The sequence below is a fragment of the Mycotypha africana genome (assembly GCF_025528875.1).
Source record: "Mycotypha africana strain NRRL 2978 chromosome Unknown BDF20scaffold_7, whole genome shotgun sequence".
Lineage (NCBI taxonomy): Eukaryota > Fungi > Mucoromycota > Mucoromycetes > Mucorales > Mycotyphaceae > Mycotypha > Mycotypha africana.
This window is the reverse complement of record NW_026515731.1, coordinates 1,432,441-1,452,439: the sequence shown is the minus strand read 5'-3', so window position 1 is coordinate 1,452,439 and position 19,999 is coordinate 1,432,441. Positions and strand designations below refer to the sequence as shown.

Genomic DNA, 19,999 nt, shown 5'->3' with positions numbered 1-19,999 from the left:
CAGCTACAAATCTGCCTAATGTCTTTCTACTAGAAATAAGGGTTAATTGAGCAGATACTATTATGTACATTATATTACAGTTAGTCCTTTTCCGTCTTTTCTATTCAACCTTTCCCCTATTTCATAAGGATCTTTCATGTCTGAAATCTAAGTCAAAGATCTTTAAAGCTTCTGTGGATCTATAAAGACATATTCTATCGAAAAGCTGAATACATACTGTACGCACACAAATAAGTAGCTTATAAAAAGATATGATTTAACCATATCACTGTTTAAGAGTTCTTCATCACTTTCGACATGAGGTGATTATGTATACGGCAAATTACATTTCTAGGTTTTTATTCGTCGTCTTGATCAAAATATCTGTCAAACAAAAAAAATAAAGGTGCGAGAAGGTGATTTGTCATTGATGATCTAGAAGTACAATGGCGTGGAAGATGAAGACGCGGTAGAAGAAACATTGCTATTGAACTGATTCATCAACATCATCTGTCGGTTGTAATGATTATGCGCAGATATTGACTGAAACAGATTCGCAACACCTCCAACTTTCATATAAGTAACGCAAAATGCCTGTATCTCAATCATGTATTCTGATAATGGTATAATATTTTTCTCTAATAAGGAGTGAATGAATCGCGTGACCTATATAGAATATTGTAATTGTAAAAAAGGAGTCCCCAACAGATATCATTCTGTGCTTGCCATTGCTTTACCTGTTTAACCTGCCTATCCTTTTTAAGGCCGTTGGGTGCTTGGTCGCAGGACCGTATACTATGGGAAATATAGTAATGCAGAAATTCTTGTGATAGATTTGTATTATTGTAATCATTTTCATGCACCAACACATGATGGATTACTTCTATTGAATTGGTAGTGATGGGTGATTCTAAAATGGATTGTAAGTATAAATAAGCATATCTGGAATTGAATAGTTCTGAAGCAATATCCAAAGCAAGAAACTGATTAAGATTGATCAAATTGGGTAGTTCAGCTGGTGGTATCAAATCTGTCAAGGGGTAATTTTTGGAAAGGTTGAACTCGTTGCGAAGTAACTGCAAAAAAAAAAATAAATTTAAGTTTCAGCGAGTCCACTGCCAGAACCTCTATTGATACTAACTATACCTCATTCTCTGATAATGTAAGACTGCGATGACAAGCATTTGATATCAGGTTGGCTATTCTTTCATCAAATACAACAATATCTCTGTGGTATAATTAAAAATCTTAAGCATACCAGAAGATTGTTCCTTTACTTAAAGCAGTATATACAGTTTGCTTACGGGTCGTCGATCAACCGATTCACTTTGATCTTTAGGATATTGATTGTGTTTTCATTTCTCTGTATCGCTGGTAACTTTATCCTGGCATTGCATACTTCTTCAGGGAGTATATTATCTAGCTGGTAAACACATTGAAACATTGTTTAGTTAGCTCTGAGGGACTTGATTCAAAGTCATCATCATGAACGTAAGGAACAAATATTATGGTCTGCTTAGAGCAAATGTTTACATTTGATAGCGTTTCTTCTAGAATGCAATGAACAAAGTGTTGCTCAATAGAATCGGAAGGCAAATCATCAATAAGTTGAAGGAAAAAGGTCAGGAATGGATTATGATCCAATGGAAGGCTGGAATAATAAGTATACAAGATATACAAGATTGATAGTCGTGTCGTTTGCAACTAAAAAATAGTTTACATATTTTTTTATATTAGAATGGAAAAGGAAGGGAATCAGTATCTTCAAAACTTGGATATTATGTAAATTAAAACAAAAGCCCTACTCGAGTAGTTTCAAAGCTTAGAAATGCGCAACATGCCGCTGTGAATGTATCTTGTGCTTTAGTCTCTTGTTGCAAACGGAAAGAGTGATAAATTTGTGAAAATGTCTGATCTTTCACGTTCATCGCATTCAAAACGCTGGGCAAAGTTCATCAAGCAAACAAAAAATAGATGAAGAGAAGCGAGACGATTTGCTTTAACATTTAAGGTTTTACATTTCCCAAAACAGAAATCAAAAATAAGGCTACCTATATGTTGAAAGCCCCGACAAGTTTGCGGACGACATCAATAAAATTCCATAAAGGAGATTCCGGATAGCTGCAATTGAACTGGGTCGCGAGTAAGAACCAAATTGTATACGTCACAAATGGTGTTCAACTAATTAACTGTGGAGCTTGCGTAATAAGTATGAAGCGATTAGAATCAACTATAAAATTTGCGTTTCCATAATAGAATCATAGCACTCTTCTGATTACTGACAAATAGCATATATGTCCTTTATTTCAAGAATTGAAACCTGATACTTAGCATATGGAACTGCTTTATCAATTCTGCCCCTTTAACACCCAAGTTTAGATTAGCGGCATTACGCCGCCAGTTTTCAATCCACGAAATCGGTATACGTTGTGCCCATCATTTTACTTTTTCTCTATTTTTTAGTCTGTCGTGGTGTCAAAGAAGAATGACTATGTTTCACCTTCGATTATGCCGTTTAAAAAGGGAAACAGCAAAGCTTTGCCGACAGGCATATAGTACGAAGGTATTTCAACATCGACAACCACTATCAGAGCAAATATACGTTAAATTGACCATTATATCTTTAGATACAAAAGGCACAACCCATTCCAAAGGTAAACTAGACAGCCTATAACAGAAGAATCGACCCCATTGCGCCATTAGCTGAATGTTATTGTAGGAAGGGCAACTGAAAACTATATATAGCCCTGCGAAGCAAGCTTCCGCTGTTTCAGATTATTTAGTAGACAATTTCAGTCGTCAACACACGTATTTGAGAATATCACTAACAGAGCGCTGTAATTTGCGGTGTAAGATAATACTTTACTGTTGTTGATAGAAACGTTCCTAATTTTCATATCGATTTTTCGGTATAACAGGTACTTATTGTATGCCCGAGGAGGGAGTACCTCTCACGCCTTCTGCCAACTTACTGACAAAGAATGAGATCTTACGGTTAGCTAAACTCTTTGTAGGTCAAGGTGTCACTAAGATTAGACTAACAGGTGGTGAGCCAACTGTTCGGTCTGATGTTATAGAGATTGTCAGAAGTCTCGGACAGTTGAAAAGAGGCAATAAAAGCAGTGATAGGCTGAACATACAACAACGATACCTTAAAAGCCTTGCCATGACAACCAACGGTGTCGCTCTTAGACGAAAATTGCCTGCTCTCTTTAATAATGGTGTGGCTGGGTTGGATACGGTCAATATTAGTTTAGACACCCTCAATCCAGATCTTTTCCAAATCATGACCCGCAGAAAAGGCTTTGATAAAGTGATGGAGAGCATAGAGGAGGCACTTCGGTTGGGTCTTCCGCAGGTCAAAATCAATACTGTCGTTATGAAAGGTGTGAATGATCAGGAAGATGTGCTAAATTTTGTTGCCTTCACTAAAGAGCATCCCATTAATGTGCGCTTTATTGAATATATGCCATTTGACGGTAATAAATGGAACAGAGACAGATTGGTACCATTTGAGGAATTGATACAGAAGATTAAATCACGATTTGGAAGATTAGAGAAGTTGCAAGATGAGCCTAATGATACTACGAAGGTAAATAACAATTAGTAAAAATGTATATCCTTCGTTTATAATTGATTTGATTGACGAATTTCGCTGGTTGGCCTTTTTCAGCATTATAAGATACCAGGCTTCAAAGGAAAGATAGGTTTTATCACGTCTATGACAGATCATTTCTGTGGGACATGTAATCGACTACGAATTACTGCTGACGGCAATATAAAAGTATGTTTATTTGGAAATACAGAAGTTTCCTTAAGAGATATGATGCGGAATGGCCGAACAGATCAGGAGTTGCTTGAAGTTATTGGTGCCGCTGTTAACAAGAAAAAGAAGCAACATGCTGGTATGTTTAAATTGGCCTCTAGTAAAAATAGGCCTATGATTCTTATTGGAGGATGAAAAGCTGGTTCAATAATCATTACAACAGCATAAAAAAAAAAAAAAAAAACAACAAATATGATTAAAAAGGGGGAAATGACTTGAGATACCCATTTAACAAAATCGTACATATCGATCAATTTTAGTTCTTAGAACTGTTTGCATTTTTGCTGTTGTAATGATGAAATGATATAAAATTCTGACCATATTCTTTAGCCCAGATCAAGCAGGCTTACTCTGTTGGTACCAAACATTTAGTTCCTGACTATTCCCATACACCGTTTCTACTACTCTCTACTAATATCAGTCTCACCATCAACGCCAGATACGGACACCAACGATATTATTCATCCTCTAAGAATGACAATAGTCACTACGATGATGATAAAGCACGTTTGACACACACGGACCCACAAACTGGTGAAGCCAAAATGGTATCTGTTACGGCGAAACCGTCGACCCTCAGAGAAGCTAAAGCACTTGGTCGCATTTTGCTTCCCCCTCACACTTTTGATTTACTTCAAAATAATCAAGTCCATACGCTGAAGGGTAACGTATTGACTGTTGCCCAAATAGCTGGTATCCAAGCAGCTAAATCAACTTCACAACTTATTCCTTTGTGCCATCCGTTACTTCTGGGTATGATCGATGTTAAGTTATGGCTGTGCAAAGAAAGACGAAGTGTTGAATGTGAAGCCACCGTGCAAACAACCGGGAAAACAGGTGTTGAAATGGAAGCTTTAACAGCCACTAGTGTAGCATTATTGACAGTATACGATATGTGTAAAGCATCGTCAAAGGAAATGACAATTGAGGGAATTCAAGTGATAGAAAAGAAAGGCGGAAAAAGTGGGCATTGGAAGGCAACGCGATTTCCAGCTGCTGAAGAAGGGAAATCTGTTTAGAGTGCTACTACAAAATCATTCTAATAAACATTGCACGACATAGGGATATGAATCACTGGTAAACAATAAAAAGTTCGCGAACAAATGGGTCGTCGATATGCATAAAACACTGTATAATGGTTTAAAGAGAAATACTATCATCTTAATAGCATCATGACTAGTAAGCCACACCTTTGTTGAATTGCAAAGCAAATCTAAACAGCAAAGCTTGTTCAATAACTTCTTTCGATGTATAAGTATACACCTTAAGCATGAAATACACTTAAAACTGATCGTCTTGAAGGAGGCATAACCGGGTCAATCGGCTTTATACGTTTTCTAGACAGTGACTTTAATTTAAAATTCATTGCTTAGGTTGAATCAATGAGTTCCTGAGTCTTTGAGTCTTTTACCCCTAACAAAGAAAATTGAGCTGTTTGACTGAGGAAGACGCTTGACGAATATGTCATATGCCGTCACAATAATTTCTAAATCCGCTTATCCAAAAAAAAATAAAAAAAAAATATAAAAGCCTCTCAGAGCTGTCAATTTCTATTTTTCTTTTTCACCAAACATTTACGGGCATGAGCAGAGTCGTGGTTTGTGCGAATCTTTATCAATGGGCCTGACCGCGCTACTCATCCCCACGAGAAATTCAAGCGGCTTATCTTCTGATATTCCGTGTGCTTTGGTCGTAGTTATCTGTTTTCAATCTAATGAATGGACGCTAAGCCAACTGCACGAGCATTACATAAAATCATGTTCTTATCAGTTTAAATCAGAATGAAAAAATTACAAAAAGCTGAACAGGGTAAATAGATTCAATGTGTGATATTTGTCTATTGATAAACACAACAAAGAATGTCTGTCCACAGCATCAGTAGCCTTCAATTCTCATAAGTAGCAGGAGTATAGTTGTTGTGTGCCTAAAAGAAAAAAAAAGCCTTCACTAATACAATCCTCGGAAAGCAAAAGGAAGTGCAGATTAGGCTATCCATATTTGCCAAACCCAAACACATGGGTTAGGTCAGCGCAATAAACGCAGGAACTCTTTTTCATTTTTACTTCTGTACATATGCTTATCAAATAAGGACAGTGTTGTGATCCTTATCCTGCTGTTTCGGCAGACAGCCTTTTCGTTGATTTTTACCTTTAACGGAATTGGCCTTATACATTTAGGCTGATAACGTTGTTTCCATAGCACACAAACTGTTTAACTTTTACTCTCTTGGGCAGTGTCCCCTTTCCCTGTCCCCTTTCCAAAATGAAGGCGTACATTGCGTTTTTTAAAAGAGTTTTATGATTGATACGTACAAAAAAAGCAAAACTTGTTGAAAACAGAGAACCTGAAGGATAAAAGCTTAGGAACTGTTACTGGTCATTGCGTTAGTTTCTAAAAATTGACCCCCGATGGAATGGACAAACATCCGCATATGAAAGGTATTCATATAGCCATGAATAATGCACTCATTCACCTGCAGAAAATTTAATTACATTAAGGCTATAAATATATGTAGTTTCCCACTTATTCTCTTGCGCTAACCGAATGAAACAGTTTCGGGCAGTAGTAATGAGTAAGATTGAATGTCATAGGTTTTTACGAGACAGGTTGCCAGGAAAACAAAAACAGCTGCCTACAAGAGTACTACTTGGTAAATTTCACGCTGTGTAAGTTGCAATCCAATGCGTCGTATCAAACTATTAAGGAAAAGAATGCATTAGCATTCACTACCTTCAATATTTGACATTACAACTACATTAATTCTAACCTATGGTATACCTAGATGCTGATGTTTTTGGAATTGCAAAGCGTATACCGATTGCTTTCATTGTCGAGCCTTATCCATTAAAATGAGGAATATCCGTTAATTTCAGTAAAGAAAAGGTCGCGTTCATTGTTTGTCGCGGATTAATTTTTCTCTGATCGTTCTGGTTTTAAGGGAAAATTATAAAAAATAAAGCTATCTTCTGCACTCTCGATTCTGATCAGCGCAAATCCTTTCTACTGAATTGATGATTGAAAACCTCTATAGAGTGCTGGGTCTAACGAGCTCTGCCTCTCTGGAGGAGGTCAAAAAGGTAAGTGCGACAACAGTTTGCTTCCTAAATCAATTGCTGTCTGAGCTAATTTAACATTGACCGCAATGATCGATTAGTCCTACCGTAAACTGGTAATTCTTTACTTACGACGAAAATGTTACTCAGGCCGAAGATTGACATTATAACTTTACCGTTTGTCGTAGGCAAGAGAATATCATCCTGACAAAAATAAGAATGGTGCTGAAAAGGTAGTTGATCTTTTTGCTAGAATGCCCTTGGAATTTATTCTCATTGCACTTTGTTTATTCCACAGTTCAAAGAAATAAACGACGCTTATTCGATCCTATCCGATCCAGAAAGGAAGAGAAATTATCTTTTGCGTAATCCTTCAGCTTCTTCCTCAACGAGATCGTATGGTGGTTATGGCTTCAACTTCTCTTTCAATTTCAGACCAAACGCCCAACCATCACCACCACCACCACCACGCCCACCACCACCTCCGCCTCCTCCGCGTAAACCAAAATCAAAGCCCGTGAAAAGTAAAAACCATAAATTTTGGCTCCTTTCACGCCGATTGAGGACTAATAACCCTATCCTGTTGAATTGCATTAGAGTCTGATTACAATATCAAAACACGCTGTGAACTTTCCTTGGAAGATATTTATAACGGCGGCAAAATAAGCGTATCTTATGATGAACCTATCATATGTAGAAAATGTTTTGGGTAACTGCAACTCTTCAATTCCTTGATCTTTGACATAGTTTTTCCTTATGCAAGTCTCTTATAAATATAGTGATGAAAACAATGAGCAGTTGAAACGATATAGAACTTGTGAATTATGTAAAGGCAAAGGACGAACACCCGCAGGACATGCATGCCCTTACTGTCATAGCCTTGGCCACTTTATCTATTACGACACCTGTCCTGAGTGTAAAGGAAAACCCAGAAAAGTTGAGAAACGTCATTTACGTGTGCATGTACCGAAGGGTGTGCATGAGGGTCATGGACTTGAAGTTAAAAATCGTGGTCAGTTGCTACCCAATGGAACCGAAAGAGGTAGTGTTATTATTCGAACTACAGAGCTACCACATGAAGTGTTTAAGCGACAGGGCGATAATTTGTTGATCACAGTAAATCTGTCATTGAAAGAAGCTATCATGGGATTCACAAACAAACTCCTCTGCACACATTTGGACGGTCATTTTGTTTCAGCTACTCAACCTTGTGGTAACGTTACTAAACCAAATTCAAGGAAATTGATCAAGGGAGAAGGCATGCCTATTTTCGGTAGTAAGACTGGAGCCAAAGGTGATTTGATTGTTACATTCAATGTTAATTGGCCAGATAAAATCCAGATACCTAGAGCACGAGAAGCGAGGTTGGTGATAGACGAATTATTTGAAAGTGAAGAAGAAAGACTAGCCCGAGACAATGCTATCGTCATCGATGACGAAGAAGATGAAGAAGAGGAAAGAAAACAAGATATGGCAGCAAACGCGTCGGCTGCGAGCTCAAATGATATACGTTCAACAGCAGCACAGTCTACTCCATCGTCTCCAATAGCATCAAACAGCAGAAAGCCGTCTCGAAAAAGGAAGATATCACCACCTTCTTCAAACAGTGAAAGAAATGAGGAGCAAAAAAAACAAAAGATTTCAGCCAATGCTTCCCCAGTAGTAGATTCCCACATGAGTTCCTTCGATGCCGCATCTACAACCTCTTCCACGTCAACTGCTGCTGAGAGGATGGACACCTTTACTACAAATACTCCGGAGCCAACGGCTTCTACATTTCACTATAACCATTCTAGTGCTACTTCCTTTAAAGAACAAACCTCACGTATTTATGAAACACCTTCTTACCAAAAGTCGAGTCAAAATGAAGCGAATTCAAGGCCATCGTACGATAATACCCCTATAACCATAGACGATGATGATGAGGATGAAGACATCTTCAGTGCTCGCAATAGTAGTACTAGTAATAACAACAATAACCGACAATTTACCAAAGATACTGAAGAAAAGGAACCGGCAGACAAATATGAAAGCAATCAACATAACCAACCAAATGTCCATTTTCACCAACATATCCAAGAAGAGGACCCTGGTACTGACGAATTTCCTTCTTTCTTCAGAATGTTTTTTTGAGAACATGACATCAAGACCATATTTATTCTTTATTTCACATTGTCAAGCTTATGTATACATTAATAAATCATGTGCATTATCGTTAATAATAGTAAGCTTTTTGCCACACTATAAAGTAGGCTACCTTTCATGCCCTTTTACTGGTTGAAAGCATCTCAGTGAACATCAATCTCTTATTGACGCGATTCTTAATGGTGCGACATATCGTTTCGCTTCTAGGATGAATTTGGAAACCCCCATGTGACTTTATTAAACAACATTTTTTAGTTTCAGGTAGGAATAAACGAAACCATGAAAGACAAGAATAACAAAGAGCCTTTTTCCTCCTTGTCAACAGTTAAATAGTATTACCTTCAGTATTATAATATCAGTTTCAGATAAAGCAACGATCACTTGAATGGAGACAATAACTATGATACCAACAATTTTGTGGTATTCAAGTGCTCTAGTTATTGTAACTTGTATAAGTGCAATTGTTTTGTCGATCCAAAATAACTTTCGACAGCAACAACGGCAACATATCCAGCTGCCAATTGAATCCACATCATTTCTTGAAACAGATTCTCAACGTGATGGGAATATACCTTTTGCTGATACAAACCGGCTTGGCCGATTAATTCTCAACAGTTTGGCCTCAACAATAATTGCTGCTCTTAAACTCATCATTTTCCTTAACAGCGACAACCTTGATAATAGTAGCAATGAAGATATTAATGGGATAACAACAGACTATGGCAAAGTAACCCCTTATTATACCACTGCAATTCTATTTAACTTGGTGACCTGGTGCTATGCTACTATTCTGGCCTTTGTCTCTTTACGCTATCGCTTACCTAATCAATGGGGTTGGACCCTGAATGTTCATTTATTCATAATTTATGTTGCAGCTTGGGCTGTACATTTAAATCAATTTTGGCAACACATGATACTTATCGACAGTGATACCAAGAACTTAGATTGGTGTCAATCTTTGATACATTTATTACCCGTGTTTTGTGGATTTGACCTGATTATAACAACGGGTACAATGAAACAAGGACCACCATTTATTGCACCAACAGAAAAGCATGACAACAACGCAACCTTAAACAACGAGCAACAACATCGTCAAGTGTGTAATATCAATGTTGACTCAATATTTGGCATTTTCTTTCTCAATTGGTGTACCAAGGTGGTTCGCACAGTAGCCCGCAAAAAGGGTCTTGCCTCTGATCACGATTTGCCAATCCTTACGCCTCGTTATCGTGCTGAAAATGTATACCATGAGTTTGGTGCAACTCGTAATAACATGAAAAATTACAGCACCAGTAGTAGTTTAATATTACGGTTAATTCGTTGTAATGGTAGAGCCCTTTGCCTACAAGGCTTCTTGGCGCTTATTTCTGCTTGGTTTTGGTATATACCAGCGTTTTTTATTAATCGATTACTACAATTCTTGCAGGATTATAATGATGGTGTGTTGAAAAGAGACCATCCTATGCAATATGGATTTTTATTAGTAGTGGGTATGGGTGCCTCTTTGGTAGTAGCTGGTATTGTTAGTGGGCAACAATGGTATTATTGTACGTATATTAATTTGCGTATATAAAACTCTGGGTCTCGATTTAACACACTGTTCCCAAAATTCATACGTAGCTTCTTGTGAGCTTCAAACACGTATTCGAACTATGCTTAATGTTGAAGTGTATCGAAAAGCCCTTCGTCGTCGCGATTTAACTGTTATCAACATTAATTCTTCTTCCACGACAACTTCATCAAATACGAAATACAAGTCAGGTCAAACATCACTAGTGCCAAACTCAGGAAGCGGCTCTGGAGCTCTTGTCAATCTCATGGGCACAGATGCTAGTCGTGTGGCTGATTTTGCTGGCTTCTGGTTCCCTCTTCTGTCTGCTCCACTGGAAATGTTTCTGGGCATTTATTTCCTTTACCAACTAATCGGCGTATCTTGCTTTTACGGTCTTGTTGTTATGGTTTTTGTTTTGCCTATCAATCACTTTAATTCCAAGCTGTTCCGTAAAACTCAAGAACAGCTTATGAAAGCGAGAGATATGCGTGTATCTTTAATGAATGAGATATTGCTAGGCATTCGCCAAATCAAATTTTTCGCCTGGGAGAATTTATGGACGGAAAAGGTTATGGAAACACGACAAGCGGAACTAGATCAGTTGAAAGTTACATATATCAACGGAATCTTTTTCCAATTTACCTTTCAAGGGCAAGTATTTTAATTGCAATAAGCTAGCGTATAACTCATGACAAAGAACTACTATAAATTTATAATGTGTCTCTTTCATTTATTTTCATATTGCATATAGGGCTCCTGTCATTGTTACTTTGGTGTCATTCTTCGCTTTTACAAAGATATTTGGCAATCATTTAACGCCACCCATTGCTTTTACAGTTATCAATGTCTTTAATGAATTGCGTAAGGCACTTAACGTTATTCCCCTGGTTTTGATGCAGGCTATACAAGCTTATACAAGCATCCGACGTATCCAAGATTTTTTGAACGAAGATGAAATTGATGAGATATCATCGAATGTTAGTGATGTTACAAAAGTAGAGGCTATCGGCTTTCAGAATGCTATAGTTAGTTGGACGAAAGAACGAGAACTAACAACAATAGACCACTCATACCAGCAAATACGTAATAGTTCTATGGATACTGATCACGATGAAGAAGAATGTTCCACCGGTTGTAACAGCAGTAAAAGCTTTATTCTAAGAGATTTGAACATTCAGTTTCCAAATAACGAGCTCAGCCTCATCAGCGGTGCAACCGGATCCGGTAAAACATTGATGTTGTTGGCTTTACTAGGTGAGGCAGTAATCCTAAAAGGCAAAGCATTATGTCCGCGAGTGCCTGTACTTTCCTTAGTACATGATGAAGATAATGATGCATATACTGCTTCCACAAATAGTAGTAACACATGCAGGACTGGTAGTACTGTTACTAGCGGTGCATCTGAAAATAATTACATCTTAAAAGAAGAAGCATGGATCTCTAGAAACGCTCTTGCGTATGTTTCTCAAACGCCCTGGTTACAAAACGCCTCTATTCGTGACAATATTCTGTTCGGCTTACCATTCTCAGCAATCCGATATCAACAAACGCTTTTTGCTTGCGCATTGGACAAAGATTTGGCCCAATTTGATGATGGTGATTTGACTGAAATAGGAGAGAAGGGTGTCACTTTAAGCGGCGGTCAGAAGGCGCGTGTAGCACTAGCCCGTGCTGTTTATAGCCGAGCTCAAATTGTGCTAATGGATGATGTATTGAGCGCCGTAGATGCGCACACAGCTAAGCATTTGTATCAGCAATGTTTGTTGGGTCCTTTAATGAAGGATAGAACGAGGATCTTGGTAACTCATCATATAAAGCTATGTTTCCCTGGATGCAGTTACTTGGTTCATTTGAATAATGGAAGAGCTGTCTTTAAGGGTACGAAAGAGGAACTGCTCGAATACCAGCACCAACAACAGATTAATAAAAATAAATGCAAAGAGGCTAAGAACGATGATACTTCAAATCTGATCACATCGACGAAGTTCTTGTTTCAGGAGCTTGCTATTAATGCAAAGAATAACGAAGATGATTTATTAAAAATTACCGCTGACGAAGAAGAAGCGATTGAGAAAACTCTTGACCAAAAAATGGAAGAAGAAAGGATAACCCTTGGGAAAAAATGCTCGAATAAGCATGACAAAATCAATGCTATACCTCGCGTACTAGTTGAAGAGGAAACCCGAGCTTCGGGAGCTGTGAAACTTCGACTATATAAAAGCTACTTGGCTATGCTGGGAAAATTTGGTTTTTGGAGCTTATTGGTCGTTGTGATATTAGGTGCTCGAGGTTTTGAGATTGGTGAAAGTTGGTGGATCAAAATCTGGGCACAGTCTTACAGGGAATACAATGGAGAAAATTATAACGCAACCGTAAATGATGGTTTTATTAAGCAGCAATATCAATCACAGTCATCTATTCCTGACGGTGTTACTCATCTAAACTATTATCTTTGTGTCTATTGCTTAATTGCATTCGGAAATGTAACAGCTGGTGCTATTCGATATGCCGTTCTTTATTATGGATCTCTTCATGCTAACAGGAAGCTTTATGCCTCTCTACTTCAATGCGTTTTTCGAGCCCCCCTCCGGTTCTTCGATACTACACCTATCGGCCGTATACTCAATAGATTTTCTAAAGATTTTGAAGCAATTGACTCCGGTATCCCTACCAATATGATGATATTCGTTGTACAACTATTGATGATTATATCTACAGCTATTACTATTTGCTGGGTGCTTCCCGTCATGATACTTCCCGTTATTTTTATGCTTATTGTAAACATCGTTATTGGAATTGATTATATTAACAGCTCGCGAGAATTGAAGCGTTTAGATGCGGTAAAACGATCTCCTGTGTTTTCTACTTTCACCGAAACGATAGCCGGTGCTGCTACCATTCGTGCTTATGGTGCCACTCAACGGTTTTTTCACGATATGATGAATTGTATCGATGCTAGTGTTCGTCCCTTCTATTACTCATGGGCAATCAATCATTGGATTAGTGTGCGCTCTTACATGTCTTCTGCCACTATCAACTTTATCGCTTCCGCCTTTGTAATTTATAACTTGGGCAAAATGGATGTCGCATTGGCTGGTTTTGGGCTCAGCTTCGTCTTAACGTTTACAGATAGTATTTTTTGGGGTATTCGCCATTATACCAATTTAGAAATGAACTTTAACTCAATTGAACGGGTAGTAGAGTTTATGGAAATGGATCAGGAGGCAGCTGCCATCACTGCGTTAAGACCGCCTGCTCAATGGCCTACACATGGTCAGATTGAAGTCCAAAATCTTGAAGTAAGATATGCCCCAGATTTAGATCCTGTTTTGAAGAACATATCGTTCTCGATCAAGCCACAGGAGAAAGTTGGTATAGTGGGACGAACCGGTAGCGGTAAATCTACCTTGGCTCTTTCGTTTTTCCGATTCGTTGAAGCCTCAAAAGGCACAATCTATATTGATGGCATCGATATTAAAGGAATAGGAACAGAAGATTTGAGATCAAATTTGACGATTATCCCTCAAGATCCTACATTGTTCTCTGGTACATTGCGCTCAAATATGGATCCTTTCGGACATTTCGATGATGAATCTATTTTCACCGCTTTCCGCCGTGTGCAACTAACAACCAGCAATAAAAGTGCTGATTCTACTGTTGGTAATAGCAGTTCTTCTCCTGCTACGGAATCAATTATCAATTCTAGTACAACAAACGTCAATATATTTAAGGATTTAACGACTAAAGTCGCCGAAGGAGGTAAAAACTTTTCTCAGGGTCAAAGGCAACTGTTATGTCTAGCTCGTGCTCTGTTGAAACGAAGCCGTATTGTTTTAATGGACGAAGCCACGGCAAGTGTTGATTTTGAAACGGATAAAGCTATTCAGAGGACAATTGCCACTGAATTTGTTGATAGTACTATTCTGTGTATCGCGCATCGATTACACACCGTTATCGATTATGATCGGATTTTGGTCTTGGACCAAGGACAGATTGTAGAATTTGACAAGTAAGCATGAAATGTACCCTTTTTTTTTTGTATAGTCTTAAAGATAGTTAACAGCACCTTGTATAAAACGTAGTCCTTTGAGCTTGATATCTGATTCAACGTCGGTATTCCATAAAATGTGTTTTAATTCGGGTGAATATGATAGCCTCCTCGAACTTGCTAAGGCAAAACACAAGTTGATAGATGCTTAATTCCGGGGATACAGTTTTACATACCCAAATAAATTATAATGAATACCTGTGAGGCTGAACTAAGGCATACAAAGCCCTCTTCCTATTTTTAACTGAGACCTGTTAATCTTGACAAGCAATTTGCCTATCGTAGTATAGGTTAAAAGGCTTAATCAAAAAGTATGCAGTAACAGACATGACAGGAAGTGAGTACTCAGACTATAGTAAAAGAGGAATAACTTTAAAGCAGTTGCAGTAATATTGTTTTATTTGCCAAAAATGGTCAATGTAGAGTATCTACATGTTCGTTCAACATACCTCATCTTGTTCTGGTACGACGATACGTATCGTCTTCGGAAATTGAAATTTTGAATACACTAAAACGTCTGGCAGCACTGTACAAAACAGACAGCTCAAAGTCATTCATCATATACTAAAAATGTGCAACGAATTTCATCATAAGTTTTAGTCCCATTCTCTATTTCATTTGTATCTTTTTTTTTTGATTTTCTATGATCAATTGAGAAGCTGCATTACGAATAGAACAATATAGAATTACCGAACAATACAACAAACAAACTGGTTTCAAAATGAGAGATTCTTCCACTGAAAATGAAGCCAGCGGATTACTCCATTCTAGACATGACAGTAGCCGAAAATCGGATTATCGTAGCACTCTTGAATGGAACGTTGAGATTGACGTAAAAGGGGAAGTTAATACTGGACATGAAGAGGAAAATGGTCGATTTTCCTTTAGAAAATTGATGACATACACTGGGCCAGGTATGCTATTGCAAGCTCCTAGCCAAAATGACAAAACTATACTGTGCCACTAATTTCTTGCCCCTCACAAATGCATACAATAGGCTGGCTTATGTAAGCATTTGTTTAATAGATGTTAAACACTAATTATGCGAATGCTGACTATTTTATTAGGTCTATTGCTTACTTAGACCCAGGTAATTTAGAGTCTGACTTGCAAGTAGGGTCTGTCGCTGGTTACAAATTGTTGTGGTTGCTCTTTTGGTCACATGTGGCTGGTAAAGTTGTATATAACGTACCATGTGTAATTTCTATAAAAATCGGCTTTTTTCTAAAAAAAAATAGCGTTTCCATATTAGGTTTGGCAATTCAAATCCTGTCAGCAAGGTTGGGTGTAGTTACGCAAAATCATCTTGCTCAACTTATTCGTCGCCATTACAATAGACCTGCTTCAGCTGCAATATGGTTGTTTATACAGTTGGCTATCATAGGATCTGATATTCAAGAAATAATTGGGACCGCGATTGCATTGAAGATTATATTTCGCTTGGATTTATGGGTGGGTGTTATGATTACAGCAACTGATACCTTCTTCTTTATGTTCTTGCAACAATACGGCGTAAGAAAAATTGAGGCCTTTTTTATCACCCTGATCGGTGTAATGATAGCTTGCTTTTGGATAGAGATGCTATCATCCAATCCGAGCTTTCAAATGATTTTGAAAGGAATATTGATACCTGAATTACCTGAGCAGGCGAAAGTACAAGCTGTGGGTATGGTAGGTGCAGTCATTATGCCACACAATATGTTTCTGCATAGGTAATTTGGATGACAAAAGAATGTGTCTTTGTTATTGTTTTGCGTTTTATTTACTTACTCCTCTTATCAATTCTTCCTCCATCAAAAAAATGAAAAAAAAAACCAGTGCACTTGTTATGTCACGAAATTTAGGAAAGGAGCCTTCCAAAATGAAAAAAAAGGAAGCCAATTTTTATTTTGCTGTCGAGTCCACCATCGCTCTTTTTATTTCGTACCTGATCAATTTGGCTATTGTAGTTGTTTTCGCTCAGGTATTCTACGATCCTGGACGAATCGTGACAAAGTTACCAGGCTTATACGATGCATCCATTGTGCTGTCAAATACTTTGGGTAAAAGTGCGAAATACTTTTGGGCACTCGGTTTATTAGCAGCTGGGCAATGCTCCACAATGACAGGAACACTTGCTGGTCAATATGTATGTGTTACAAAATCCAATATGCGTGCATCTCGTAAACTCCCGAGCTTTGATTTTGAGCTAACCAGTATTTACTTTATCAATTTTTTGCAAGTATAGGTTGTAGAGGGTTTCATGGGGGCAATTTTTAAAAAGCAGTGGCATCGTGTAGCACTTACAAGAGCGGTGGCTCTTCTACCGAGTATGTGTGTAGCGGTATTAGCTGTTGATCGTTTTGATACTATGGGCGAAATACTCAATGTGTTGCAAAGGTAGTATCACGTTCCTTCCCCTCCCCCTCCCCCCAACTTAACAATATAAAAAGGGTTATACTTTATACTCATGTTTTGCATATCATTGTAGTTTATGCCTACCTACAGCAATTATACCTATCCTCAAGCTTACATCGGCCGAGAAAATTATGACGAAAACGTTCAAAAATTCACGGTTAACGAATTTCCTTTGTTGGTCAATTTCGATCATTGTTATCATTTTCAACATATACCTTTTCTTAAACTATTTGGAGGATCTCGACTGGCCGTTATACGGTGTTGCTTTTTGCATACTTTACCTTGTTTTCGTTATTTATCTTATTTATATTCCTTTAAATACCCCTGTACAAAAAGAAATTGAAGAAGTACACTCTGCTATAGAAGAAGATATCAACTACTCAGGAGCAGAATAAACTTTATTATACATGGCTTTACTGTTAAACATTATTGAAAATCGCCGATGAGTGTAACAGTGATGGCTTTATAACTACGGTAACGGCAACGGAAGTTCCAATAATGAATTAAAAATTATTGAACTTAGCATTAAAAATAGTATGGTGCTAACTGCAGTTGAAAGTTTCGCGGTTTATATGTTACTGAGAGTTTTGAACTTGCTAACAAAGCATCTCGATACACTCTCTTTTGTATTTGAAAAAGAGTTGGAATTTGATATTCGTACCTTTTCTATATGCTGTATTGTTATTCTTTCAAACCCTTCATTCTGACTTTCATACTTTTAAGTTTAAGGTTAGGCACTTTTTATGTGCTCACTGCTAAAGAATTGTTCATCTATTAAGTGGTGAAAGAGCTTGTACACATGTTTTATCTAAGAATTTTTTAATAGGTTATACAACCCATCATACGAAGTTTTTTCCATATATTCGAGTAAAGGTGTTTAAATCGCGGTAAAGCGTAAGTCAACATGAATCAATGTTAAATCTTTTATATCAGTCGTCTATGTGATATAAATTGTCTAAAATTAGGTTCAGCCATATTAACTTGCTCGATACCATGGCAGCAACCAAAAAAATAAATCCATTACCGATTGAACAGTGTAACAAAATATTCAAGACAAAATGATGGCCAAGCGATTGACCATGTATTGTATTTTGTATGATCGAAGGAGGTTTCAAATCAAACATTTTCTCCTATTTTCAAAGCAGTGAGCTAAACATAAAATGAGAATCCTAAACCACCATCGCAATTTGGCGGCCCTAAACAATCAAAAAACATTGTTCATATAAGATCGTTACAGACAGACCAGCAGCATCGGTGGCATTGCAGATACCGAAGAAACTACTTCCGAATGCGAACAGATAATGACTTAGACTGCTTAAAGAATGCACAAATATTTATGGCACTAAAGAATATGGAACGCCAACGAGTATTCAAATGATGGATATAGCCTCCTGATTGTAAAAGGACGTAATTTATATCAATTAATGAACGAATTGTTAAGCGAAGAGCTTGACAGTTCTGTCTTCGATTTTAACGATATAAGAATTCCAAAAATGTCGCACTACCGATAATTCACAGACTGACAACAGTCATGGATACATATAAATATAATCGTGGCAAAGAAAAAGAAAAAAAGAAATTCTTTAGTACAATTAAATCATTGAATAACTGCAAAGCACTCACCATCAAAAAAATATAGAATATCTGCGGATATACTTTCTACACATGTCTTCAGTTTCTAAGTCGGCACTGAAGCTCCTTGGTAGTTGTACCTGGTTAAACATTCTTTTTTGCACAGTTAGATAATTTTTTGAATTATCTGAAAGTGGACTTTGTAAGCTAATTGGACTTAACCAATCATTTGATGGATGGATGTGGATGGATGTGGATGGAATTTTGGATGGATGCAACCCAAACAAGTACGATTGAAAGGGACTTTTAAATGATAATGGAGCGTCTGTCCAATCAAAAATTGTAAAATGGTCAAAAAAAGTATAATTTAAGCCTCAGTTCACAGTAAAATTCTTCTTCATCCTTTCCACCTTCTCAATTTTTAGCAAAAAATGTAAGTATTTTTACCGGACAATGACCGGACCTAATTTAAGTTAAAAGAAGGGCAAAATGTAATAATTTTTTTTTTTCACAATATTAGGGTAAACTTAACTGTTCAAAAACGCTTGGCCGCTTCTGTCCTTAAGTGTGGACAACGTAAAGTCTGGTTAGATCCCAATGAAGTCACTGAAATTTCCAATGCCAACTCTCGTGCCAACGTCCGTAAGCTTATCAAAGATGGTTTGATTATTCGCAAGCCCCAACTCTCTGCTTCCCGCTTCCGTGTCAAGCAAAGAAATGCTGCTAAACGTGAAGGTCGTCATATGGGTCATGGTAAAAGAAAGGGTACTGCTAATGCTCGTATGTCCAGCCAAGTCATCTGGATGCGTCGTATGCGTGTCTTACGTCGTTTGTTAGCTCGTTACAGAGAAGCTGGTAAAATTGACAAGCACTTGTATCACCAATTGTATTTGAAGTCCAAGGGTAATGGTTTTAAAAATAAGAGAGTGTTGATGGAACATATTCATAAGGCCAAGGCTGAAAAAACTCGTACCAAGACTTTGGCCGAACAAGCCGATGTATTGCGTGCTAAGAATAAGGCCCTTCGTGAACGTCGTTCTCTTAAGAAGTCTGCCGAAAAGATTGAAGTTTAGAATATTTTATTTCTTTTTTGCTCTTGTAAAGCTCGAATGAAACAGATGAACTCTATAGCAAACTATAATATTTATGATACAGTCAGGCTTATAGACTTTGGCGTTTTCTCAATAAATGCCCATATTAGCCGGATATTACATTAGATAGGCTTTTTTTGTGTTTGTCTCTTCTAAAAATATTTAACGTGCAAAACGAAAATATGTGATAAAAAGGGGTACTGAAAAATCTGTCCAGCACTTTGTCACATTTTTTTTTAAACTCGACTACTTACACCACTCTCAAGAGCCGCCTACAACTCCTCGGTTAGGGCACCTATTGCTCGACTGGTTACCCTCTTCCCCTCCCACAAT

The 19,999-nt window shown here is 37.6% G+C and overlaps 7 protein-coding genes across 7 annotated transcripts; 6 read left to right on the top strand and 1 right to left on the bottom strand.

Moving 5' to 3' along the window:
- Positions 1 to 414: 414 nt before the first annotated feature.
- On the bottom strand, positions 415 to 1,152 carry BDF20DRAFT_822731 (uncharacterized protein; the record flags this gene model as incomplete). Its single annotated transcript, XM_053077732.1, has 4 exons — positions 415 to 645; positions 717 to 774; positions 847 to 1,055; positions 1,126 to 1,152. Coding segments are annotated over 4 exons (525 nt in total), but the record flags the coding sequence as incomplete, so codon positions are not given.
- Positions 1,153 to 1,885: 733 nt separating this feature from the next.
- BDF20DRAFT_906814 (uncharacterized protein) lies at positions 1,886 to 3,940 on the top strand (the record flags this gene model as incomplete). The annotated part of the gene is made up of 4 exons (XM_053083308.1): positions 1,886 to 1,929; positions 2,725 to 2,828; positions 2,898 to 3,571; positions 3,653 to 3,940. 4 exons carry the CDS (start codon positions 1,886 to 1,888, stop codon positions 3,938 to 3,940), a joined length of 1,110 nt encoding a protein of 369 aa, XP_052935073.1.
- Positions 3,878 to 5,237, top strand: BDF20DRAFT_618860 (molybdenum cofactor biosynthesis protein C). Its single transcript, XM_053075889.1, has 2 exons — positions 3,878 to 3,884; positions 4,066 to 5,237. The coding sequence occupies exon 2, from the start codon at positions 4,351 to 4,353 to the stop codon at positions 4,822 to 4,824; it is 474 nt and encodes a 157-aa protein (XP_052935072.1). The 5' UTR covers positions 3,878 to 3,884; positions 4,066 to 4,350; the 3' UTR covers positions 4,825 to 5,237.
- A 1,579-nt stretch (positions 5,238 to 6,816) lies between these two features.
- BDF20DRAFT_914486 (uncharacterized protein) lies at positions 6,817 to 8,991 on the top strand (the record flags this gene model as incomplete). The annotated part of the gene is made up of 6 exons (XM_053084193.1): positions 6,817 to 6,882; positions 6,960 to 6,974; positions 7,047 to 7,091; positions 7,157 to 7,382; positions 7,456 to 7,567; positions 7,638 to 8,991. 6 exons carry the CDS (start codon positions 6,817 to 6,819, stop codon positions 8,989 to 8,991), a joined length of 1,818 nt encoding a protein of 605 aa, XP_052935071.1.
- Positions 8,992 to 9,300: 309 nt separating this feature from the next.
- On the top strand, positions 9,301 to 15,086 carry BDF20DRAFT_617319 (uncharacterized protein). Its single transcript, XM_053075884.1, has 6 exons — positions 9,301 to 10,553; positions 10,627 to 11,209; positions 11,310 to 11,535; positions 11,635 to 14,567; positions 14,641 to 14,943; positions 15,030 to 15,086. Exons 1-5 carry the CDS (start codon positions 9,389 to 9,391, stop codon positions 14,756 to 14,758), a joined length of 5,025 nt encoding a protein of 1,674 aa, XP_052935070.1. The 5' UTR covers positions 9,301 to 9,388; the 3' UTR covers positions 14,759 to 14,943; positions 15,030 to 15,086.
- A 241-nt stretch (positions 15,087 to 15,327) lies between these two features.
- Positions 15,328 to 17,398, top strand: BDF20DRAFT_822984 (natural resistance-associated macrophage protein-domain-containing protein; the record flags this gene model as incomplete). Its single annotated transcript, XM_053077758.1, has 7 exons — positions 15,328 to 15,520; positions 15,691 to 15,777; positions 15,859 to 15,927; positions 15,991 to 16,318; positions 16,425 to 16,734; positions 16,834 to 16,985; positions 17,077 to 17,398. 7 exons carry the CDS (start codon positions 15,328 to 15,330, stop codon positions 17,396 to 17,398), a joined length of 1,461 nt encoding a protein of 486 aa, XP_052935069.1.
- A 1,586-nt stretch (positions 17,399 to 18,984) lies between these two features.
- On the top strand, positions 18,985 to 19,991 carry BDF20DRAFT_977075 (60S ribosomal protein L19-B). The gene is made up of 2 exons (XM_053085084.1): positions 18,985 to 19,008; positions 19,096 to 19,991. Coding segments are annotated over exons 1-2 (555 nt in total). The 5' UTR covers positions 18,985 to 19,006; the 3' UTR covers positions 19,649 to 19,991.
- Positions 19,992 to 19,999: the final 8 nt, after the last annotated feature.

Excerpts from the sequence above, each read along its gene's own strand:
- BDF20DRAFT_618860 (XM_053075889.1), top strand. The coding sequence starts at position 4,351 with ATGGTATCTGTTACGGCGAAACCGTCGACCCTCAGAGAAGCTAAAGCA.
- BDF20DRAFT_617319 (XM_053075884.1), top strand. The coding sequence starts at position 9,389 with ATGGAGACAATAACTATGATACCAACAATTTTGTGGTATTCAAGTGCT. Across the intron at positions 10,554-10,626 it reads TGGGCAACAATGGTATTATT|CTTCTTGTGAGCTTCAAACA; the intron begins GTACGTATATTA and ends ATTCATACGTAG. Across the intron at positions 14,568-14,640 it reads CAGATTGTAGAATTTGACAA|TCCTTTGAGCTTGATATCTG; the intron begins GTAAGCATGAAA and ends TATAAAACGTAG.